This window comes from Aegilops tauschii, chromosome 1, assembly GCF_002575655.3.
Source record: "Aegilops tauschii subsp. strangulata cultivar AL8/78 chromosome 1, Aet v6.0, whole genome shotgun sequence".
Classification (NCBI taxonomy): Eukaryota; Viridiplantae; Streptophyta; class Magnoliopsida; order Poales; family Poaceae; genus Aegilops; species Aegilops tauschii.
The window spans coordinates 34111208-34134710 of record NC_053035.3 but is presented as its reverse complement, the minus strand read 5'-3'; the positions used below and the strand labels follow the sequence as shown (position 1 = coordinate 34134710).

The following is a 23503-nucleotide window of genomic DNA, read 5'->3' as shown; positions in this document are numbered from 1 at the left end:
AGACATGTGTGCTCGTTCCCGCCGGCGGCAGGTGGCCAGGCGGGGGCACTGGCCGCAGTGGTGGCAACGGCGTGTCCGGCGGCGGGAACTCATTATGTATGGGATTCGGGCCTGTAGGAACTTGGCGTGCCAATGTGGCAGAGGAGAGCAGCATCAACGGTAGGAGGACGAGGAGCGCCGGTGCAACGCTCTTGTGCACGGCCATGGCTTAGCCTGTTGTTTTCTTCTAGCTGCCGCTGCTGTGGTGTGTGGCTCGTCACAACCTGGGTTGGACAAATATATAGTGATGGATGGTCTCGTCTGAAACTATTCTAATGACAAATTAAGACATAACTGTTATGAAACATCAACCTATGCATGTTACTCAATTGATTTCTAGGAGTTAGACAAAAAGTAATCAATGCCATTAGTAACATGACATGAAACCTTCGCAACGTATCAAAAGGTGAATGTGGGTTTAGTACTGAAATGCTCCAAGTTGTGTCTTTTCTTCACAAAAGTAATAATAATACATACTTGTGTCTTTGTTCGTGCAATGTGTTCATTTATCTATTGAACATTCGTGCCTGAGAGGGAGATCAACGATGAGTTATAACACGTTATCAGCACGAGTGCTCTTTTCTTTGCTACACGGCTGTACAATCTAATGGTGGAAGAGGAGATATGTCTTATAGATATCACTGTCACAAACACAATTATCCAGGAAGATAAATATTTCCAGATTTTGAATAAGAAAACCAGGAATATCATGAACATTGCTAGAAGCAATGCTCATATTGTTTGCACCGGAAGAGCCACATTAGTTCTCCCTATGCTTACAAAAATAGTGATCAACGAAGTACTATGGTACCCCGAATCGAAACGAAGCCTTTTGAGCTTCAAGGATGTCCGAGCCAATGGTTGTCATGTGGAAATTGGCAAAGAGCATAATGTTGGATATTTGCTCATGACTAAGTTTGATGGATACCAGAAGAATGTGGTTGAAAAACTCCGTTCCTTAGTATCAGGGCTGCATTACACATACATAGACCTATTGAAGAGTATATTGCTATGAAAGCATCTTTGGTAATCACGATTCTTACCGAATTTGGCGTCATAGACTAGGTCATCCTAGGTTGAGTATGATGAGAGAAATTATCACTAATTCTGTTGGTCATAGCATTAAAAGCAAGGGCTTCTCAAATCCTAAAGATTTTACAATTCATATGCCAAGGGGATGATAATTCCTATACCATCTTTCCGCAAATTAAGAACTCAGTCACCTTCATTCCTGGAAAGAATCAAGGGCGATATTTGTGGACCGATACAACTCCTTCAGTTATTTATGGTACTTATTAACGCCACTATTCGGTGGAGCCATGTATGCCTCTTGTCGACGAGGAATCGTGCTTTTGCAAAGCTTATTTCCTAGATAATAAATTTATGGGCAAGTTCCCCTGATAATCAGGTCCATTGGGATGGATAATGTTGGAGAATTCACCTCAAAAGCATTTTGGTTATTGTGTGACCCTAGGCATAAGAGTAGAGCACTCAGTTCCACATGTGCCCTAGACCCTGGGATTCAATCCTTATATCCGCACACTAGTGATGCCAAAGTTGAAGTTGAGAGGAAAATAAATCTCCGGCTAGCTAATAATCTGCTAGATGCCTTCACTAATTATAATGGTGTGACAAAATCACATATACCTACAGGAAACACACTAGAGCGAGTGGAGATAACTCGAAAGCTTATGGACTCCACTTCAGGCCCCACCCTAGGAAAGGGGGGGGGGCTTTGGGTGCTAGAGACTCGGTTTCGCTGAGACCGTAGAAACGCAAGTCAGAATCAGATGTGACACAAACTAAATTAGGTTATGAGGCTTAACTTGAAATTGATAAACTTCCTGAAGAGATCCATCAAAAAGATGGAACACCCAACACCGTGTCACTCGTACAAAGTTATTTTGATGCTGGTAATATGGAACAACATTGATCCATCTTTATGGGAAATCACGAACAAATAGAAGAACCACCCACCCTCGTGTCGCCCTGCTCAGGAGACTCGGGGGGCCCAAACCCTAACCCCGCCGCCTTCCTCCCCCATTCGGTCCCTCCCCCTCCGCAACCCGAGGCGACCCTTGGGTAAGCCTGGGGCACTGCCAAGGAAGGTGGCAGTCGGCCTTTGCTTCTCCATCTCGACTACAGGGGGCATCGGGCTTCGAGGCAGTGTCCCTGGTTGGAGAGGCTCCATTGGTCCAAACGTAGGATGAGACTGGGATGTAGGGACTCTTCTACCCATTCCACTTTAAAGTGTTTAGTGGGCACCCATGCGCAAAGCAAATTTTAGATGGGCTATCCCAATTAACCGACTGAAACCCACTAATTAAACCGGCTGACGGCTGCGTAAACCATGGGAGCTCCTATTGGACGATCCAACAGTGGCGCGATGAACATGAGCTACACGATTGGGCTGGCGACTCATTGCATGCACGACTAGGATACTGCAGCGGAAACACTACAGCGAATCGCAAAACACTGTCGTGAACTGGGGAATACATTGTAGCGAACTTGAAACACTGTAACATGCGGTTTTTGTTCAGTTTTAGAAAAAACATTTCTAAAGTTCTAAACAGTTTGTGAAAACATGAACATCTTCTGAAAACATGTAAACAAATTGACAAAAAGTGAACATTTTTAGAAAATGCAAATACTTTTTTCAATTATTTAAATCTTTCTAAGAACGCAATTTTTTCTAGATTTTGGACATTTATTTAAAATTAGGATTTTTTTAAGATTTGCATTTCTTTTAAAACGCTAAAAAAACTATGAAATTTGAATTTTTTTAATAGAGCAAACATTTTTTAAGTTGTGCAAAGAATGCTTTAAAACGTGGATTTTTTTTAAATAACAAATTTCGAAAAGGCGAATATTTTAGAAACTTTCAAATATCAAGGAATTCTATTTTTTATTAATATAACATAAAAAGGAAAGAAAAAAATAAACAAAAAAACCGAGCACCAACCTTCTAGAAGGTTTCTAATACTAGAAAAAAAAACAAACTACAGCAGCTACCATGGGTCGGACCAAAACGCATCAACCTTTTGCGTTTTCTGGCAACCTACCGCAAAGAGTGGTGAATAGGAAATCTGGCAGATGATGCTCTATTATTTGCATGTGACCTATATCTCGCCTACTGCAATGCAGTACCCCGTATTACAGTACCTTCTCACATAGGCAGGAGCTAGATGGTCCTTCCCTGTACGGGTCGTTGGGGAGCGGTTTTTAGTGAAGCTGCCAGGACCGGTTTTCTCATGGTTTTTTCTGTGTGTTTTTTTGCTGGTTTTCATCGGAATTTGTTGCGCTTTTTTGTGTTTTCCCATTTTTTTGCATTTGCATTTTAGTTTTTTGACTTTTATTGATATTTTCTGCTATTTCTTAAGCTTTTTTAAAATACACATAAATATCTTGCAATACATTTTCTATATTTTTCGTATACATGCATAATATTTTTGATACATGTTAAATATTTCAAATACATACTATGCATTTTTCAAATACTTGTTTGGAACATTTCCTTTGAATAAATGCTTAAAATTTTCAAATACATGTTGAATATTTTTTAATGCTATGTAACATATTTATATGACGCGATTTTTTTTACAATGCATTAACATTTTTCAAAACTGTCATAAATATTTTGAAATGAGTAAAACCAATTAGAAATGTCATGTACATTTTTTATAGTGGGTAACGTCTTTTATAGTACATAATCATTATTTGCATTGTATGAAAAAAAATGAAATGAGAAAAGTAAGGGGTGAACCATTTGATTTTAAGCGACAGATATCTCGTCCCACGTATGATCTCCATCGTATGATTAGGGCTGCAAACGAGTCAAGTTCGAGCGAGTTGGACTTGGCTCAGCTCAACTCATATTAAAATTCGAGCGAGCTCATACTGAGTGAAGCTCAAGGTCGAGCTGTAGAACATAACTTGTGCCCTAAGGCCACAGGAGAAATGTTCAACAGTTGTAAAGTTCTTTTTTTAAATGTCACAAATATTCCTTTTCCTGAATGTGTGAACATTTTTAAATGTCATATGCATGTTTTTGAATGGTACGAAACATTTTTTAAAACCCACACCAACATTTTCTATCCATTGTAAAAACATTTTAAAAAAGTGTGATGAACATTGTTTTTAAAACAAGTGAACATTTTTCTAAATCCTATCAATATTTCTAAAAGGTGCTCAAACATTATTTTTGCACTACATGAACACCTTTTAAATGTGCAATGGATGCTTTTAGAAAATCAAGTAAAGTAATTTTGAAATATCTATGTTTTATTTATTCAAAATACAAAGAAAAGGAAACAATACAAGCATATGGTACTCTCTCCGCTCCAAATAAGAAAGAGTCGCTGATTTAATACTAATTGAGAAGAAGAGAGTAGTAATTAACGGGCCCGCCCTGTGTGCAAGCTATAGACACAGGAGCTCCTTTTGGGCGCTTTGGCGCCAGGGAAGCTCCCTGGCGCCCACGCGTCAACCCTGGTGGGCCAGCCAATTAGAGCGAGATCGATTGCATTAGAAAAACAGAACAAGGAAATTCGTAAAAAAGTAAAAAGGTAAATTAAAAAATTTCATGGATTTTGAAAAAAACTATGGTTTTGAAAAAATCTTCAAAGATGTTTATCGAAAATGAAAAAAAACTGTGCATTTTGAAAAAAAAGTTCATTCAACTTGAAAAAATATTTATCAATTTTTTTAAAAAGTTCATCGATTTTGAGAAAAGTTCATTGAAGAAAAGTTCATCATTTTTGAATTTTCTTTATAAAATTTGAAAAAAGGTCATCAATTTTAAAAACACTTCATAAAATTTGAAAAAAGCGCTCATAATTTTTTAAGGAAAAAATAATCAAATTTGAAAAAAGTTTATGGATTTTGAAAAAATAGATCATCAATTTCAAGAGAAAAAATTACGAATTTGAATAAAGTTTATCAGAAAAAAGGAAAATAAAAGAAGAAAGTGGAAAGAGGAAAAGGAAGGAAAGATGCAACTAAACACATCAGGTTATTCGGTTTTGTGGTAACTGCAGCGCGCATTGAGGCTACGGTCGTGGGTTAGAATCACTCAAAGAGCACTTTTTGTGGATTTTGGTGAATTATAAAACACAGAAGGAAAAAACCTAGCTAGACCGACCCGGCGTGGGGCACTTTAGGCGTCCGTTTGGAAAATACATGTTAACGACGCCTGAACCGCCAAATAGGAAGTGCCTACAGACACGCTCCTATTATTTGCACTACGCAAACCCCTCAAAAATATTTGCACTACGCCGGGGGACATTCCAAGCGCCGCCCGACGAGGGAGGCCCTGAGACCCACCCTCTAATCCAGTACCTGGTGGCGGAGCCCGCCGGCATGCTACCGTAGTCCCCCCAAGAACACGGTGCTGAGACAGATGGATAGGGGAAAAGAATCTTTCGTGGTGGCAAAGCCCCTTTGAAAAAATATGGATAGGATCTGAGAAAGCACGTTGCAATTCAGCGATTTTAATCGTTGGCAACACTACTCAGTGGTCCATATTTTAGTGGATTTGGCTCAATATATAAAAAAAGGCGATAGCAACCTAGAATTGGAACAACATACGAGCACTTATCAGGCTGCTGTCACACGAGAAAATGGCATCTAGTCGGCAATTCGGAACAAGTGAACCACGGACGAGCACCTGTCACGTCCTCTGTCAACGTGTGGCCCATGAGAAGATTCCACGGGACAGTGATGCTGAAACAGATGGCGTCTCCTCTCCGTGCTAGCCTGAAAAGAATGGCGTCTCCGTGTGGGCTGCAGAAATCTTACCATTGTTACTAGAGTCGGCACCTCGGCCACGCTAACACTCTACAACCGTAATGCCGTAATGGCTCATGGCGACGAATGGGGTAGCCGTGGTGGTGCATGCCCAAGTGCACTCCACAGTCCGCACGCTTCGCTTTCCCCAAAATCAAAACCCAGACGAACACAAATTCTATTCGCTTGCCGCTCGCCTCTCGTCCTCGTCTCATAAACTTCAGCCTTCCTGCTTTTGTTCTTGGTCTCTTCTCGCCTTGCTTCGCGGGGGAGGGGATGGTGGGGTCGCCGACGAAGCGGCGGGCGATAAGGAGGCCGCTGGAGAAGGCCGGGATGGTGGGGCTCGCCGTCCTGGCCACGGCGACCGCCGCGCTGCTGCTGCTGCTCGTATGCAGCGCGTCGCTACGATACTCCGCCGCCGTCGACCACGCGCTGGCGGCGCCCAGGAAGCTCTGGAGCGGCGGGGTCTCCATCGCAGCCCAGGTGTCGCCGTCGCCGTCGCCGGAGAGGGGTGCGGCGGCGATGGCGGCAGGGGAGGAGGAGTGCGACCTGTTCGACGGGAGTTGGGTGTGGGATGACAGCTACCCGCTCTACGACTCCAAGGACTGCCCCTTCTTGGACGGCGGGTTCCGGTGCTCCGAAAACGGCCGGCCCGACGCGTCCTATGTCAAATGGCGGTGGCAGCCGTCGCGCTGCGATCTACCCAGGTTTGTAGGTTCGAGTTCTCTGATTCTTGTTTGTGCCGTTGCTTGCTACTAGCTAGTAAGTAGTACCCCTCCGTTTGGTTTATGTACAAATCGACATGAATGCTAGTACGTAGTTTTGCCAAGCTTGTTGTGTCTGAGAAATTTCTAGTCACAACGCACAAGAACCTTAAATTCGTTATCTGTCATGAATTTTGACATGTCACTCTCTGGCGAGATTTTTTTGTTGGAAACGGAGGCAATGCCCCCGGCCTCTGCATCATGATGATGCATCCGGCCCTCTTATTAATAATCCAGAAGATAACGTCAAAAAGGTCTTACAGCTCGCAAACAGAGCGAAATAAAGTAAAGAAACGACAAAAAATACAGGCGGACAATAACAACCGATACGGTAATAAGATGGATAAGCTCCCTAGACTCCTATCCTGTTATGCGAGCGCCATCCGAACCGGTTGAAGATAACCCGAGCTACCATCTCTCATTGGTTGCACCCAGTAACCAAAGGCTCCCTGGAGTCCATAGGAGTGAGTAAAGACCACGTACGGATCCAAGCTGTAGCTCTGAAGATAACCTGTAGTAGCCTCGGCATGACGAAGCATGGCGGCCCTCTTGGCACGCGCTACCTGCAGGTCGTCCGCATCTGGCTGTCCCTAGATCCGGTCGCTGACACGCCTGCCAGCCGACACCGGATCCGCTATCCCGCCGAAAGCGATAAGCTCCTCCGTCGTCCTCTCTCGAGGGGTACGGTCCCGACTCCCACGCCCTTCCCCTATCGCCGGTGAAGGAAGGTAGGGCGTAGTCGAGCGGGCCTCGGCCGCCGAGATCAAGGGGAAGAGGACCGTGGACACGCCTGCTCACTAGGCCCGTTCCCCCTTGCTGAACAGCTCGTCCCCTGGCCAACCTGCAGAGCGCACTCTTGTGGAGGGATTGCGACACGGTACTCCTTCCCGCATCTCACCCCTAGCTCGCCACTCAGGATGGTGGCATCCCGTGGAGGGGTTACAGCACGGGACTCCTTCCCGCACCTCACCCCTAGCTCGACCGGTGAAGCCTGTGTGTGAGGAACGCCATAGACCGCCTGTCCACCCCTCCCAAAGAAGTCAAGACGGGCACCGGGGCCTCCTGCCCGCGCCCCCCCCCCCCCCCCACACACTCGGTCAACCCAGCAGAAACAACCATCCCATCGGGTGTGGAATCCGCAAACAACGCCTCGCAGGCCATACTCAACACTGGTGGCAACTCAAGTTCCGCCGGGTCGCCTGCCTCGACCCTGGTGCTCCATAACCGACTAGGAGCCGAACTCGGTGCAAACGAACCAAAGCGAAGCGTGTTCATCGGAGTAGTGGACGGGGGTGTCTCTTTGGTAGATGTGTCTACCTTATCAGATTTCGCAGTAGGCCCCTTGTCCGACTCCGGCAGTGAATCATCGGACCCCTTATCCTGATTCCCGGACACGCCACCCCGCTGAGTCATCTCCATGTCCTGTGGCTCATCCCCATCCTGGGAAATCGGAGTATCCTCGATCTCAAGCCCTAAAACATAAGTGACTCTAGCATGTGTCCATCTAACCACATCTGGTATGAACTCAACACTCACAACACTGACCAACAACCTCGCAGCCCTTTGTGCACGAATGAAGGGCATGTCAACCCTTTCTGTCTTACCAATCATAGCACCCAAGCTCCACGCAATCAGAAAATGCTTTATCAATTTTGGTGGTGCACCAAAGAATGCACAATTCGCATTTGTACTCACAAGTTCCAATCCATCACGGGTTCTTGGTCACGTGGATAGGTTGGTTGTGCCTGTGTAGTTTTTAATTTTCAGTTGGGCGTGTATGATGTTGTAATTGCACGATGTATTGCTTTTCATGCATAGGCACGTATATATGATGTACAAAGGTGGGCCACGGACCTCAACTATACAAGGAACTAGGAGGCGGGCCCAATACACAATATGCACATAACACATATACTCATCACTCCCCCGCAGTCGAAGCGGCACCGCGGCTGACGCAAAGACTGGACCGGAACTCCTCAAATGACGCCGTAGGCAAGCCCTTGGTCATGATATCGGCAAATTGTTGGGAAGTAGGGACGTGCAAAACACGAATATGGCCAAGGGCAACCTGTTCCCGAACAAAATGAATATCCAACTCAATATGCTTGGTCCGTCGATGATGCACCAGGTTAGCGGAGAGGTAGACCGCCGAGACGTTGTCGCAGTAGACCACCGTGGCACGATCAACAGGGCAAGAGAGCTCCTGAAGCAGTTGGCGAAGCCACGAACACTCGGCGACGGCATTGGCTACCGCACGATACTTAGCCTCAGCACTGGAACGAGAAACCGTAGGCTGCCGCTTGGACGACCACGAGATGAGTGAGGGTCCAAGATAGACACAATAGCCCGAAGTGGAGCGACGAGTGTCAGGGCAGCCCGCCCAGTCTGCATTGGAGTAGGCGGTGAGGGCGGTGTTGGCGGAGGCATGAAGCGTGACGCCAAGATCCATAGTGCCACAGATATAGCGGAGAGTCCGCTTGACAACATCCCAGTGAACGTCTCGAGGAGCATGCATATGAAGACACACCTGCTGCACGGCATACTGGATCTCCGGTCGAGTCAGAGTGAGGTACTGGAGAGCACCAACGATAGACCGATAGAAAGCAGCATCCGAAGCAGGAGAACCAACCGTGGCAGAAAGCTTGGCCTTCGTATCAACAGGCGTAGCGGCGGGCTTACAGTTAAGCATGCCAGCGCGCTCGAGGAGCTCGTGAGCATACTTCCGCTGATGAAGGAAGAAGCCATCCGGACGGTGCACCACCTCGATACCGAGGAAGTAGTGCAAAGGACCCAAGTCCTTGATGGCGAACTCAGCACGAAGACGAGCCGTGAGCTGACTGAGGAGACCAGCCGTACATGCCGTCAGGATGATGTCGTCGACATAAAGCAGCAAGTAGGCCGTGTCAGAGCCCTGATGATTGACGAAGAGCGAGGCATCCGAGCGGGTAGAGCGGAACCCAAGCTGGTGGAGAAACGCCGCGATGTGCTGGTACCAAGCGCGCGGAGCCTGCTTGAGTCCGTACAAGGACCGCGAAAGCAAGCACACGTGGTCTGGAAGCGCCGGGTCAACAAACCCGGTGGGCTGCTGGCAGAAGACCTGCCCCTCGAGGTGACCATGGAGGAAGGCGTTGGAGACGTCCATCTGGTGCACCGGCCAAGCACGGGAGACCGCAAGGTGGAGAACCGTGCGTATCGTGCCGGGCTTGACAACCGGAGCGAAGGTGTCGGTGAAGTCGATGCCAGCACGCTGTCGGAAGCCATGAACGACCCAGCGCGCTTTGTAGCGATCAAGGGTACCATCAGGACGGAGCTTGTGTTTAAAGACCCACTTCCCGGTAATCACGTTGGCGTGCCGGGGACGGGGAACAGGCTGCCACGTCTGGTTGCGCAACAGGGCGTCAAACTCCTCTTGCATCACAGCCATCCAGAGCGGGTCACGAAGAGCGGCTCGAACGGAGGACGGCAACGGCGACGGCTCAGAGGTGGACGCCGCATGGACGTAGTCAGCCGAGGCGTAGCGCGAGCTCGGGCGAAAAACGCCCGTACGGGCGCGGGTGACCGGACCGGCCACAGGCGCTGGGGGGGCCGCGGGCGCCACGGGCGCCGGTGGCGCGGGGGGGTGCCGAGGGGGCCGCGGGCACCGGGGGCGCCGGGGGGAGGGGGCGGGGGCCGCGGGCGCCAACGTTGGGGGCGCCGGGGGGGGGGGCGTGGGGGCCGCGGGCGCCAACGTCGGGGGCGCCGGGGGGGGGGGCGTGGGGGCCGCGGGCGCCAACGTCGGGGGCGCCGCGGCTGTAGGAGGCGTCGCATGCGGGGGGCGCGCCAAGAGAGGCGCGCGAGCGCCCTGGGAGAGGCGTCGAGGAGCCCGCGTCACCAATGGCGGGAGGAACAGCTGGGGGTACCTGGTGAAACGGAAACACATGCTCATCAAAGTAAACGTGCCGGGAAGTGAACACACGGTGGGAGACGGGATCGTAGCACCGATATCCCTTGGATTGGAGGGGTAGCCGATGAAGATGCAAGCGATAGATCAAGGTGCAAGTTTGTGAGAAGCAGTGTCGGCAGTGCTGGGATAGCAAAGGCACCCAAAAATACGCAAGTCGTCATAAGACGGGGGCGTACCAAAGAGAAGATGGTGAGGTGCGTAGTTCCACCGTGGGCGGCAGGGTCTAATGTTAAGGAGAAGTGATGCAGTGGCGAGTGCGTCCGGCCAGAAACGAGGCGGCACGTATGCATGAAACAGGAGCGTGCGAACGCAGTCATTCGGAGTGCGAAGGACGCGTTTGGCTCGCCCGTTCTGCTGTGAAGTGTACGGGCATGTGAGGCGGAAAACTGTGCCGTGATGCGACAAAAAGGTGCGGAAAGCGAGGTTGTCAAACTCTTTTCCGTTGTCTGTCTGAAGCGCAAGGATGGGACGCCCAAACTGCGCGCGAACATAGGAGTAAAAAGCCGTCAAGGTAGAGAGTGCATCCGACTTTCTGCGCAAAGAAAAAGTCCACACATAATGAGAATAATCATCAAGAATGACTAGATTATATAAATAGCCCGAGTTACTGGGAACCGGAGAAGTCCACACATCGCTACGAATCAACTGAAAAGGAAAAGAAGCAATGGTAGTGGAATTATTAAACGGTAGGCGAACATGTTTACCGACTTGACATGCATGACAAGTGTGATCCTCAATCTTATTGTAACTGAAACTGAAACTCCTAAGAATATGACGAAGTGTGACGGGGTTGGGATGACCTAAGCGAGTGTGTCAGAGATCGACGCCAGCGGAGAGAGCAACCGGTGCGGTGGTGGAGGATGAAGGCGAGTGCACCGGATAGAGCTCGTCGGGGCTGTCACATCGGTGAAGTACCATTCTGGTTCGAGCATCTTTGACAAAAAACCAAGCTCGTCAAATTCAACGGTAACAGGGTTTTCACGAATGACACAACAAACGGAAATGAGATTCTTAATAAGATGAGGTGACACAAGTATGTTAGACAAAGATAATGGAGTAGAAGTAGAAGGAAAAGAAGTGTGCCCAACATGTGGGATAGGAAGCGTGGAACCGTCGCCGACAATGATGCGGCGGTCGGTGGAGACAGGAGTGAAGGAGGCAAGGTTACCAGGATGAGCAAACATGTGAGCCGTAGCACCGGTGTCCATGTACCAATCACCACCTCCAGTGTAATTGTTCGGCATAGGAGCGGCATGCAGGCCGGTGAGGAGCACCGGGTCCCAAGGCGCCGGCGGCAGGGCCGGCGAGGAGGACGGAGACGCCATGGGGAAGCCGTAGCCGCCGCTCAACGGCGGCAGTGGGTACGCTCCACACAGTCCCAACTGCAACTACGATGCCGGGTAGGCCGGATGGCCCGCCGAAAAAACCTGCGGGCCCGCTGACAGATGCTGCAGGTGCTAGACGCCGTCTGGCTGCTGCCCAGCGGGCGAGTGCTGGCCCGCTGATGACCCCACCAGTACGCGGGCGGAGCCCCGTACGCATGTGAAGACCTGTAAGTGGATGCGGGCGGAGTACCGTATGCCCCGTACATAGGATTCCCGTACGTGGGAACGGACGCGTCATAGGTGACGGCCACCCCGTATGGCGACGGGGCCGCGCTGTAGAACGCCGGCGGCGGGTCGGCAGAGGCGTACCCCCACCAGGGGTTGACCGCGGACGGAGCACCAGCAGGCTGCAGGGCACCGTATAATTGATGGGCGCCGTATACGTGTGGGGGCTGCGGACGAAATCCATCTGGGGGCCGGGCTTCTTGGGCGATTGGCAGGCTAGCAAATCCATCGATGGCTTGGGCTATTGGCGGGCTAGCAAATTCATCGTTGACGGGAGACGGAGTAGCCACGACCTGTACTGCAGCTGATTGGGAGGTACCGGCCATGGAGAGGCACGAGGCAGCAGCGCCACGGGTCGAGGCAGGTTCGGCGGGAGCGGCTGGCGCGATGGAAAAGCGGCAACAGCGCGTGGGGACGGGCTCGCGCGATGCGTTCGGAAGCGCGTGGAGATGGGCAAAACGCGGCGGGTCGCGACAGGGGCGCGAGCGGCGGCGGCGGCGGCGGAGCGGAAGGGAGGAAGAAAACCTAGATACCATGTATGATGTTGTAATTGCACGATGTATTGCTTTTCATGCATAGGCATGTATATATGATGTATAAAGGTGGGCCACGGACCTTAACTATACAAAGAATTAGGAGACGTGCCCAATACATAATATGCACATAACACATATACTCAACAGGGCGAACTTGTCAAAAGGAAGAAATTGGGATGGTGATGGCTTTGTTAAATCGTGATGCAATCTAGCAATCAACATGTAAATATATTAGTTAACTGAATGGTATTGTACAATTTTTTGCGTGTGGCAACAATGTTACCATCTTTCTTGCCACATGTGACTGGATGTGGACCGTTTCCTGTAGTTTGTTGAGTCCTCTGTTCTTTCTATTGTTATTAAGATGTGTTCAGCTGCACGGTGAAATTTGGGATATGTTGCTGGTTTAGCTTTCTCAGTTAAATTTCTTGTTTTCATGCATGTGACTGCAGCAAATAGTTTGTTGTGTTTGTTAAAAGGGAGAGAGGGATTTGGTGGAATAGTTGATGTATTGCTTGAGCCTCATGAACATATATATATATATATATATATAGGAGTACATGATTATCTTGGAGTACAAGGCAAGGTAGAATATTTCCTAGTCTAACATATGTTTCCAATCTAATCAATATACTCAACATCCCCGCAGTCACAACGGTAACGACGCAGACTGTGAGACTGGAGAAGAATCCGAAGGCAAGCCGACAGACACCCTCCAACAGTCGTAACGGTCGATGCATCACGGAGTCGTGGCTGAAGTGGCAACCGACGAGGTCGCTCAAGCAAGGCGGTAGCCCTTTGTTTCGTTTGTCGATGTAGCCGAGAGCGTAGGGTGGTTTAGCCGTGGTCGAGGTAGCCGTGCGAGAGATGTCGTGGTCGAGGTAGCCGTGCGAGAGATGCCGTGGTCGAGGTAGCCGTGCGAGAGATGCCGTGGTCGAGGTAGCCGTGCGAGAGATGCCGTGGTCGAGGTAGCCGTGCGAGAGATGCCGTGGTCGATGTTGAGTCGGGGGTCGCCGGTGTTGAGGTAGGCGCCGTGTAGCCGCGGAAGAAGAGCGACGGCGGCGGCGGCGGCTAGGAAGGAAGTGCGACGGCGATGCTCGAAGTAGGCGAGAAAGAACCCAACATCGTGACGAAGACCGGCGCGGACAGTGGCGTTCCTGCGCCAAGGGAGGCAGCGCGGCGCATACCACTTAAAGTCGACGCGCGGGGACGGCCGTGGACCGCGGGCCGTAGCGCTACGACCCGAAGGGACGACACAGCAGCGGCGGGCGGGTCGGGGCGACGACGGGGAGACCTCAGGGCGGTTGCAGGGATCACATGCCACGCTCGCGACGGCTCGACGGGGCGACGCAGCGGCAGCGCGAGGTTAATTCAGCCTCGGGGACGGCCTGAAGCGGACGGCCTCGGTGCGGCGGTTGACCGCGGGCCGCGGCACTATGGCACGAATGTCGACATAGCGGTAGCGCGCGGAGCGGTGCATCCAAATGGAGAACGACGGGGCGGCGGCAGAGACTGCGTTCCACGCTCGCCGGCCCGATGGGCCGATGCAGCGGCAGCGCGAGGGTCGGTGTAGCCACGGAAAGGCCTAGAGCGGACGGCCTCGGGGCGGCGGCGGACCGCGGCACTACGGCCCGAAGGGGCGACGCAGTGGTAGCACATAGGTCGATGCGGCCGCAGTGAAAACCATATGACAGCGACGCTGCGGTCTCAAGGGACGACGCAACTGCAATTCGTTGCTCGATCGGTAAAAGGACGTGCATACTTGAGGATGATCTTCACATATGATCCTGCCGAGAAGCGCGTGTGGTTGAACAGACCAAAGACGCGACTAGCATCACGGGAAAAGGCGGACGGAGCGACAAGGGACGCACTCGGGCGGACAGAGTGGCCTCGGGCGATGTTGCCAACACTACGGTTTAGCGCAAGACAGTACGCGACCGCCGTGCCAGCGCAACCGATCTCGTCGGAGTTGAGGAAGACGTTGATGAAGTAGACGCGCTTCGTAGATGACGAATGACGATGGGCGACGCAAACCGATTTTAGATCGGAAAATAAAAAAGAAACGCCGACTAAGACAACCGGCAAGAGAGAAAATCCGGATCAAAGGATCGGCAAAAAGACTCTCTAGGGCAGCCGGTCAACATGACCGGCAGACGAACCCTAGGTACGGGTGACGCGGCCCCCAGCGGCGGTCATGAGGCCGGCCGCCCCGGGGGTGGCGCGCGGCGGCTAGGGTTTGGATCGGTTAGGCTGATACCATGTTAAAAGGGAGAGAGGGATTTGGTGGAATAGTTGATGTATTGCTTGAGCCTCATGGACATATATATAGAAGTACATGATTATCTTTGAGTACAAGGCAAGGTAGAATATTTCCTAGTCTAACCTATGTTTCCAATCTAATCAATATACTCAACAGTGTTTTGCACATCACTGATGGACAGACAAATCAAGAGCCTTTATGGTGAAGCTGAAGAACAGAGCATTGTAATTAAGTTTGAACTTGTACATGTGGTGCTTGTGACAGTCTACTTTTACTTGGAATAATCGTAGTAGTAATCTTACTGAGAATGTCAACTTCAAACTCTTTGCAAACGTGAATGCTACCAATGACAGTGACCGTCAATTTCTTTGTATTATGTAAGTTCAAGATTTTGCTTACTTCTAATCATGTCTATGTGAGCGGAGCAACCAGAACAATTTGCTTTTCTCCTCTAAGCATAATTTATCTCTGCTTTCTAACTTATTATTTTTCTCCCATTTCTTAGATTTGATGCCAAATTTATGCTCGAGAAGCTACGGAATAGAAGAGTAGTATTCGTTGGTGATTCAATTGGAAGGAACCAATGGGAGTCTCTGCTTTGTATGCTCTCTAGTGGTGTTCCCAACAAGAAGTCCATTTATGAAATTAATGGAAGTCCCATCACAAAGCACACGGGTTTCTTGATTTTCAAGTTTAGCGACTACAATTGCACTGTGGAGTATTACAGATCTCCTTTTATAGTCCTTCAAGGCCGTGCACCAGCTGGAGCCCCTAAGGTTGTTAAGTACACAATTAAGGTGGATGCCATGGATTGGATGTCAGACCGTGGTAAGTGGAGCAATGCTGATATTTTGATCTTTAACACTGGGCATTGGTGGAATTACGAGAAAACAATTAGAGGGTAAGCAGCTAATAATATACATTATGTTGACTTACTAACCTGTCCTACTTCATTGTTAAATGTTTCTTGTAGATGTCGTCCTTTTATTTTTACCATACCTTCTCCACGTTCATGAATTCACCTTTCAAATTCAAAATTAACATAGTACTAGTTATTAGTATACACGCCAGCAGAGTAGTATTTTATTAGTATACACAATATTTTAAGTGAAATGCGCCACTAGTCCATGAACTCAACTTGATTGCACGTTTTAGTCCAAGAACTCGAGAAGTGATCAGATTTGGTCCGCAAACTCATTGATTTGATCAAATAAGTTCAAAACCGGTCTGACCAGGAAAAAACCGGCCACGTGGATGCCATGTCATTGATCCTTTGAGTGCTTGTGAATTCACTATTTTTATAGGGTTTTATTTGCAAATTGGTCGGGTTTTTTTTTTCTCATAGACCATGCTAATTGAGGGCGTTTGGAGCGAAAAAGTATTAAAAATTGTGTTGCCCAAGACTTGAACCTTGGCCGTTCCGAACAGGCAACACATCACCAACCACTGGAATAACACAAAGTTCGCAGACTAACATGGTGCCGAGTATATATTTATGCTGAATCAGGAGAAAAAATAAATATTAAAACGTGTGTCCTGTAGTATTTGAACACAGGCAGTCTGGGTTAGAAGTTGGCTTCCAGACCAATGCACCATGATGTGATTTATGTTCAAATAGGCAGTCTACTATATATATCTTCACGTAATCATTGTTAAATATGTATATAAAATCAGTGGGTTTCAGAGAATATCAAAGTAATATGTATAAATCTTGACGACAATACAAAACCTCACATTCAATATACACCCACACTACAGAAAATATATAGAACATGACTTCAATGACAATATCATTCGTAGTTTTTAAAAAATCCAAATGATCACATAGTTCTAAAACCATCCAACACATCACTCTGTAACCCGTTTGAAAAAGTATTACAAGCAAGTTGCACATACTTGCACTTATTCCATAGTTTTTAAACAGTGACAACACGTAGTTCTAAAAGCTTCCAAAACATAGTTCTGAAACCATTTGAAATTGCATTACAAGCAGGTTGCACATACTTGCACTTAAACATTCTACTTATTTCTGTAGAGCAACTGATACTATCTTGAGTGCTCATAACCATTCCAATGATCACCTCCAGGCACTGGTCTTTTTGTTTTTCTCGCTCTTCTTGCTCTTGGTGCAGCGTGGGCAACACTTGTCCCTCCTCCTTGTTGCACACTACTAGCAGTAGCACTACTTCCTTCAACATGGGTAGCAGTACCATCGGTTGCTCCTCCTCTCACTCTTGCTCTCCCTGTCCCTGTCCCTCTCACGCTAACATACAAGTTGCAGAAGAATCTGTCAAAACAAACCAGCATGCAAAGAATTAATTTTAAACATATTTTTGAAACTTATAAAATTCTGAAATTATTAGCAAAAATATTAGACATATGTGGTTCTGTTATCTATTTTTTCTCAAGATTTTATCATGCTCCAATAACTCTGGTGATTTGTACGACAACAACAACAACAACAACAAAACTACATTATTGAGAACACGTAATACAATCATTCGGTAACTTACTTGTTGAACACTTCACAATGATTATTGAGGAGTGTGTCACTCTTACATAAACAATCAAAGAAAGCCCTACACCATTGGTTTGGTGGGTGCTTATCAAGCCATCCATATGCTTCAGGACTCAGAGCCTTCAATTTGTCCATGTTTCTTTCATATTGTGGCTTGTTACTAGATCTTGCACAAGCCCAAAGTTGATTCTTCAAAACTTCCCCCTTGTGAATCGTGTTGAAGTTTTGGTAGAGATGTCTTACACAGAACCTATGTTCACTGTCTGGAAATTCTTCCTGCACTGCAAGTATCAGCCCTTTCTGCTTATCTGACATAAGAGTAAAGGCTGCTGTGTGGTCGTGGATGTTCAGGTCATGCTTCAAAGTGTTCATGAACCATTTCCAACTGTTTTTGCACTCTACATCTACCACAGCCATGGCAATTGGGAAGATACAATCATTAGGGTCAATACCTATTGTTGTCAACATAACACCACCATGCCTTGTCTTCAAGTGACAACCATCAAAGAAAAGAATTGGCCTGCAACCCTCCAGAAAGCCCCTCTTGCATGCATCAAGAGAAAAGTACATAGTTTCAAACAAACCATTTGCATCCAAATTAAGAAAGACACTGCTCCCAGGGTTTGATCTCCTAATCTCTTCCGCATAATCCCAAAGCAAATTATATTGCTTCTCCTCATCTCCTCTGATAATAGCCATTGCTCTCTTCTTTGCCCTTTGCAGCTTCATTCTGCCAGGAGCCAAATTGTAGTCCTTTTGCACCTTATTGCCAAATGACTTTGCATCAATGTTCTCATTGTCTCTTATTTCTTCCACATATTTTTTGGCAAGATAGGGAGCAGTCATTGCCTTGATAGCCCACTCTCTGCTACATGTGTGCTCATTAACATATCTCTTCACAAGCAAGCTCTTGGACCTGCCGTCTTCTGTCACATACAAATACCAGGGGCAACCTTCAGCACAGACCACCTCAACCCTGGTTCTACAATTTCTAGTCTTGTGCAAAGCCACTCTATTCTTTATGCTATACTTAGATATTGCTTCTCTCAACTGCTCAACCGTTGAAAAAGTCATTCCAATCTTGAACTCCGGGTCTGCCATGTCATGTTCAGCAAAAGACTTGAACTTAAAATTGAAGTTCTCGTCATCTGAATCTGGAAGAAGCAACTCCTCATCAGAATCTTCCTTTTTACTTTTCTTCTTCTTCTTCTTCTTCCTCTTGTCCTTACCATCCTCATTTACTTCAACTACTTTTTTGCCTTTGCTAGTAATCATTGCATCTATGACATCATGGTCCACAAATGCAGCAAAGATGTCATCATCCCCATCTAATGGGTCATTGTCACTATCAAAGAAATCTGCATCTGAATCCAACTGGTCGCTGTCATCAGACTCTTCATCCTTCAGTTTCTTAAATTTCTGCAATTTCTGCAATCTCTGCAACCTTTTCTCTTCTGTCCGCAACCTGCCTTGATTTGCCTGCAACATGTCCTCTCCTACAATGCTCTCAGGATCGACCCCCTCACCTACAATGGGCTGCAAAACAGCATAAAAAATGGTGACGAACTATAACAAGACAAACAATAGTAACACAATATCATTATAGAGTTTTCTTTACCTCTAAAACCTTTTCTTCTATGGAAACCTCATCACATATGTTAACAGGAATTTCAAACATTTGATCGACGTAAATTATTATGCTGTTGCAGTTCTTCGGTACTGTACTCATCATCTTCTGAAGATCATCATCACACCACACATAGGAAAGTCCTTCAGTAATACTTCTCCCAGGCATGAGCAAATATATCTTGTACTTTTCACTATCAGGGTAACCGAGTCGCTCTAACAAATCAACAAGCCACAAAATAGACATGTCCTCTGCCTCACAATAATCGAAAAAATCAACTCTGTCATCCAAATATGTCCTATTGCTTCCCGAGCCACAGAAAAAGCCATTGTGATGTACCTCCAGGGTGAACAAACCATAATCAATTTCTGCATTCCACGACAAACAAGAAAACATAGATCACATATTCAGTTCAAATAAAAAATCCGCACTACAATTATATGCATCCTCTCTCTGATCTAACGTCCAGTCATCATGATTTCTCACATAGCTAGCATGATTTGCCCAGAAGCTAATAAACGTATTTGTGCAAAGCAAGCAAGCAAGCAAGCGGACAGCTTGACAGTGTTCGCACGTCTAGCCGCGTATTGTTATACATATAAGTGACTCTCGCCTGCACTAGCTCTGATGGATTGGATCGATTCGGTGAGATCAACTCTCCTGGCCAGAACACACACGAACTCTGTCTCTCTCTGGGACAACGGAAGAAGATACATACCATATGAGGGTGCGGGGGCGCTCCGTTCGCGCAGCCGCGGCGCCATCTGCGGCTAGACGGCGTCGAGAGGACGACCGCTGTGGTCGTTTGCGGAGGTGCGTCGTCCTAACCTGCTTGTCACAGAAGGCAGATGAAACCATGGAACGCTACGATCTAGCGACAAACAAGGCAACAGTCAAGCGAAACAGAAGGAAAGGGATCGCATGATTGGAAAGGGATCGCATGATTGAAAAACGATCTGGAGGGATCTTCTTTTTTTTATCTCTCCTGATTCTACGTACATATGTAGTAGGCTGAAATTTATTGTGCGTGTGTGGTGTAGGTGCGGTGGTCACTGAGGCAATCAAAATTCCGGTTGACCCAAGTTCAAGTACTGGGCGATGCATGGTTTTTTTAATACTTTTTCAGTCTATATACGCCCTTAGGATGGTTTGTAAAAAAAATCGGTCAATTTGCAGATACACCCCTGTAAAAATAGTGAACTCATGAATGGTCAACGGAATGATGACATGGCATCCGCGTGGCCGGTTTTTTTACTCTCGGGCCGGTTTTGGCCTTATTTGATCAAATCAACGAGTTTGCGGACCAAATTCGATCACTTCTTGAGTTGTTGGCCTAAAGTGTGCAATCAATTTGAGTTCATGGACTAATGACGCATTTCACTCATATTTTAATTTGTTCATGTGTATACTTTTCTGATAGTTATTGACAGAACTATTATAGCATGATTCATGAGACTATTGAGGATATGGAATGTTAAGATGTGGTTAGAGCTAAATGGGTAATAAAGAGGCCTAAGAACTCTTTTGTTCTTCAATTACATACTTTGAACTTACTAGTATGAGATTTCTTGTCCCCAACATGCTCTATGCATCGTATCTGTAGTCCATTTCTTTTGGAACCACCACAACACAATTGCACCTTCGGTAGTTGACTTCAAACGATGGTTTCTTTATCTATGCCAGGGGTGCCTATTTTCAAGAAGGCGGTAAGGTGAAGATGAAGATGACTGTTATTGATGCGTACCAAAAATCAATACAAACACTATTCAATTGGGTTCACAAAAAAGTTAACACAAGCAAGACCCAGGTCATCTTCCGTACTTATGCTCCTGTGCACTTCAGGTATGTCTAATGAACCACTTATCCATCACTGCTACGTATTCCTTTTTATGTTTCCTTGATATAGCATTTTCATTGACAATGATTATGTTTCAAGGCACCAAACAATCATCGCGTGTTACTGGCTTGACACAATATGTTTTGGGCTCAGAATTTATTCATTATGGTTTATATTCGAACTTCGCCAAAACATTATTGTTTGATATATGATCCACCTTTCGCCAGCTGTTTTACAATTTTACTGAATATATGACAATACGGGTTGGGCTTTTGTTGGAAAGTGCTGCTTCTTGTATCTTGTATAGGAACTTGAAAAGCAAATAAATAGAGGCTTCCTGACTTCTGTGCTATAAAACACTGGATTAATTTCTCACATTCCCATTTTCAAACCAATTTAACAATAGGTGGACAAATTGACTGATCCATAACTAGAGTAATCCATGTTTTCCTTAGAGGTGGCGACTGGAAGAGTGGAGGGAGTTGCCACTTGGAAACTCTTCCTGATGCGACACCGTTTAAATCGCTGGAGCAATGGGCTGACAAGCTTGAGCCTGTCCATAATGTTCTTGGGAGCAGCACAAGACCCAAGCTGCCTGGGTTAGCTATACTGAACGTGACACAAATGACGGCGCAACGAAAAGATGGTCACCTGTCAGTTTACATCAGCCCTTCGGGGCCTGTCCCCCTGCGCAGACAGGATTGCAGCCATTGGTGCTTGCCTGGAGTTCCTGATACCTGGAACGAGCTTGTGTACGCCATCTTCATGAAAAGGCAAACAATGATGGACCAAAATGTTTCTCTTGCTGCTTCAAGAACGTTGAACACAAGCTGACTGAAATTCTGTGGGTAGGCTACCCGATGCTTGCCGGTGAAGCTTTGTATCTAAGGTTGGTTGGTGATCCTCATGCATGATGATGCTGCAAGATAGGAGTTGGCTTGCAGGAAGTTGCACCACTCTAATATGTTGTATGCTGAGAGGAGAGTGCGAATAAGAGCAAAATTAAAGAAAGGCATACCAATATCTATGTTTCACAGAGGCAGCCAAAGTTTTCGCCGATGTGATCATAGATTAGGGGTGCTGCATTCGATGATGTACATAGTTTATTACTTTATTTGGCTGATGTCATATTGGGGGTGTTGCCGTGGTGATTGTATGTAATTCGGGAATTTTATCCTCAACGGCATGTTCTCAGTGGCTCGGGCAGTTGATTTGCACATTTCGGCATTTCTAGCCCTCCCGGGACAAATGTAAATATTTAATGAGAAATGTAATTGTGCAGACATTTTCTGGAATGACATGGTAAAATGTATGGTTTTCATGGCAATTTATGTTGTCGTGAGAATAGCAAGTTATTTTTAGCAAACACCCATTTACGTACTACTCTCGTCACAGCAAGCATAACATTGAAGTACTGAGATGATCCGGTACTTTAGTGCTAGTACGCATGATGGCATACCACATGGTATTCTTATATTTGTCCCTTATGCTCACCATGGTTTTCACCCATCCCTCTCAACCGCAGCAACGCCATTTACCACGGTTTTGACCTTTTTCCAGAACGCGCTTGACGCGCCACAACGCCGTCGCTAGACGTGTACTTCCCAGGAGGTCACCCATCCTAGTACGACTCTCACCCAAACATGCTTAAATTCGGAGTTCTGATTGGATCCGGTGCTTTAGTGCTGGTATGGTCGCATCCGATATGTTACCCCCGTCTTCGACCCTTATGTTTGCCCCTCCCAGCTCCACTACAAAGACGATTGTGCATTGCTTTGGACACTCCCGCACAACTATGGAGACGATTTTACCACGGTTTCCACCCCTCCCTCTGAACCGGACCAGCGCCTATTTCCACGGTTTCGATCCCTTTCAGAACGCGCTTGCCGCGCCACAACACCGCCGCTACACACGTGCATAATGAGCAGCGAGCTAAAACTTACCGCAAACGTGAAAATAATAAAACGTGGTAAATATATGCCGCACACGTGCGTTTTGTTTTGCACGCGGCGTAAAAAAATTAAAAAAGGAATGCAACACGAGGGCTTCCCTAGGAGGTCATCCATCCTAGTACGACTCTCGCCCTAGCACGCTTAACTTTGGAGTTTTGATGGGATCCAGTGCTTTAGTGCTGGTATGATCGCATCCAACATGTTACCCCCGTCTTCGTCCCTTATGCTTGCCCCTCCCAGCTCCACTACAAAGACGATTGTACATTGCTTTGGCCGCTCCCGCTCAACTATGGAGACGAGTTTACCACGACTAGTAGAAAAAGGGCCATTTGTCCCGGTTCGTAAGGCCCATCTGTCTCGGTTGCTGAACTGGGACTAAAGGGTCGTTACTAAAGCCCTAGGCCTTTAGTCCCAGTTCTTACACAAACCGGGACAGATGTGCCTCCACGTGGCCGGTGCGGCGAGCCCAGGCAGGAGGGCCTTTGGTCCCGGTTGGTGGCACCAACCATGACCAATAGGCATCCACGCGTCAGCAGTTGGCAGGGGCTGAGGTTTTTTTTTTTCTGAAAGGGGGTGGTTTAGGGGGTAATTTAGGGTGTGTTAGCTAGCTAATAGAGAGAAGTGTCCTCTCTT

At 47.3% G+C, this 23503-nt stretch overlaps 1 protein-coding gene, 1 non-coding gene and 1 pseudogene across 4 annotated transcripts; 1 reads left to right on the top strand and 2 right to left on the bottom strand.

Annotated features, from left to right (window-relative positions):
- Positions 1 to 5746: 5746 nt before the first annotated feature.
- Positions 5747 to 22245, top strand: LOC109773232 (protein trichome birefringence-like 11). Of its 3 annotated transcripts, none has more exons than XM_020331932.4 (4): positions 5747 to 6530; positions 15442 to 15837; positions 20765 to 20923; positions 21374 to 22245. In XM_020331932.4, the coding sequence occupies exons 1-4, from the start codon at positions 5932 to 5934 to the stop codon at positions 21750 to 21752; spliced, it is 1533 nt and encodes a 510-aa protein (XP_020187521.1). In that variant the 5' UTR covers positions 5747 to 5931; the 3' UTR covers positions 21753 to 22245. The 3 variants fall into 3 exon arrangements, with proteins under 3 accessions (XP_020187521.1, XP_020187523.1, XP_020187522.1); XM_020331934.4 differs by having other exon boundaries at positions 21325 to 22245; XM_020331933.4 differs by lacking the exon at positions 21374 to 22245 and adding an exon at positions 21018 to 21275.
- A 256-nt stretch (positions 22246 to 22501) lies between these two features.
- LOC120973115 (5S ribosomal RNA) lies at positions 22502 to 22620 on the bottom strand (annotated as a pseudogene).
- A 326-nt stretch (positions 22621 to 22946) lies between these two features.
- Positions 22947 to 23066, bottom strand: LOC120973000 (5S ribosomal RNA). Its single transcript, XR_005767129.1, has one exon. It is a non-coding gene; the product is annotated as a 5S ribosomal RNA (ribosomal RNA).
- Positions 23067 to 23503: the final 437 nt, after the last annotated feature.

Coding starts and splice junctions, on each gene's coding strand:
- LOC109773232 (XM_020331932.4), top strand. CDS start 5,932: ATGCCCAAGTGCACTCCACAGTCCGCACGCTTCGCTTTCCCCAAAATC. Junction 6,531..15,441: donor TCGCGCTGCGATCTACCCAG/GTTTGTAGGTTC, acceptor CCCATTTCTTAG/ATTTGATGCCAAATTTATGC. Junction 20,924..21,373: donor TATGCTCCTGTGCACTTCAG/GTATGTCTAATG, acceptor TGTTTTCCTTAG/AGGTGGCGACTGGAAGAGTG.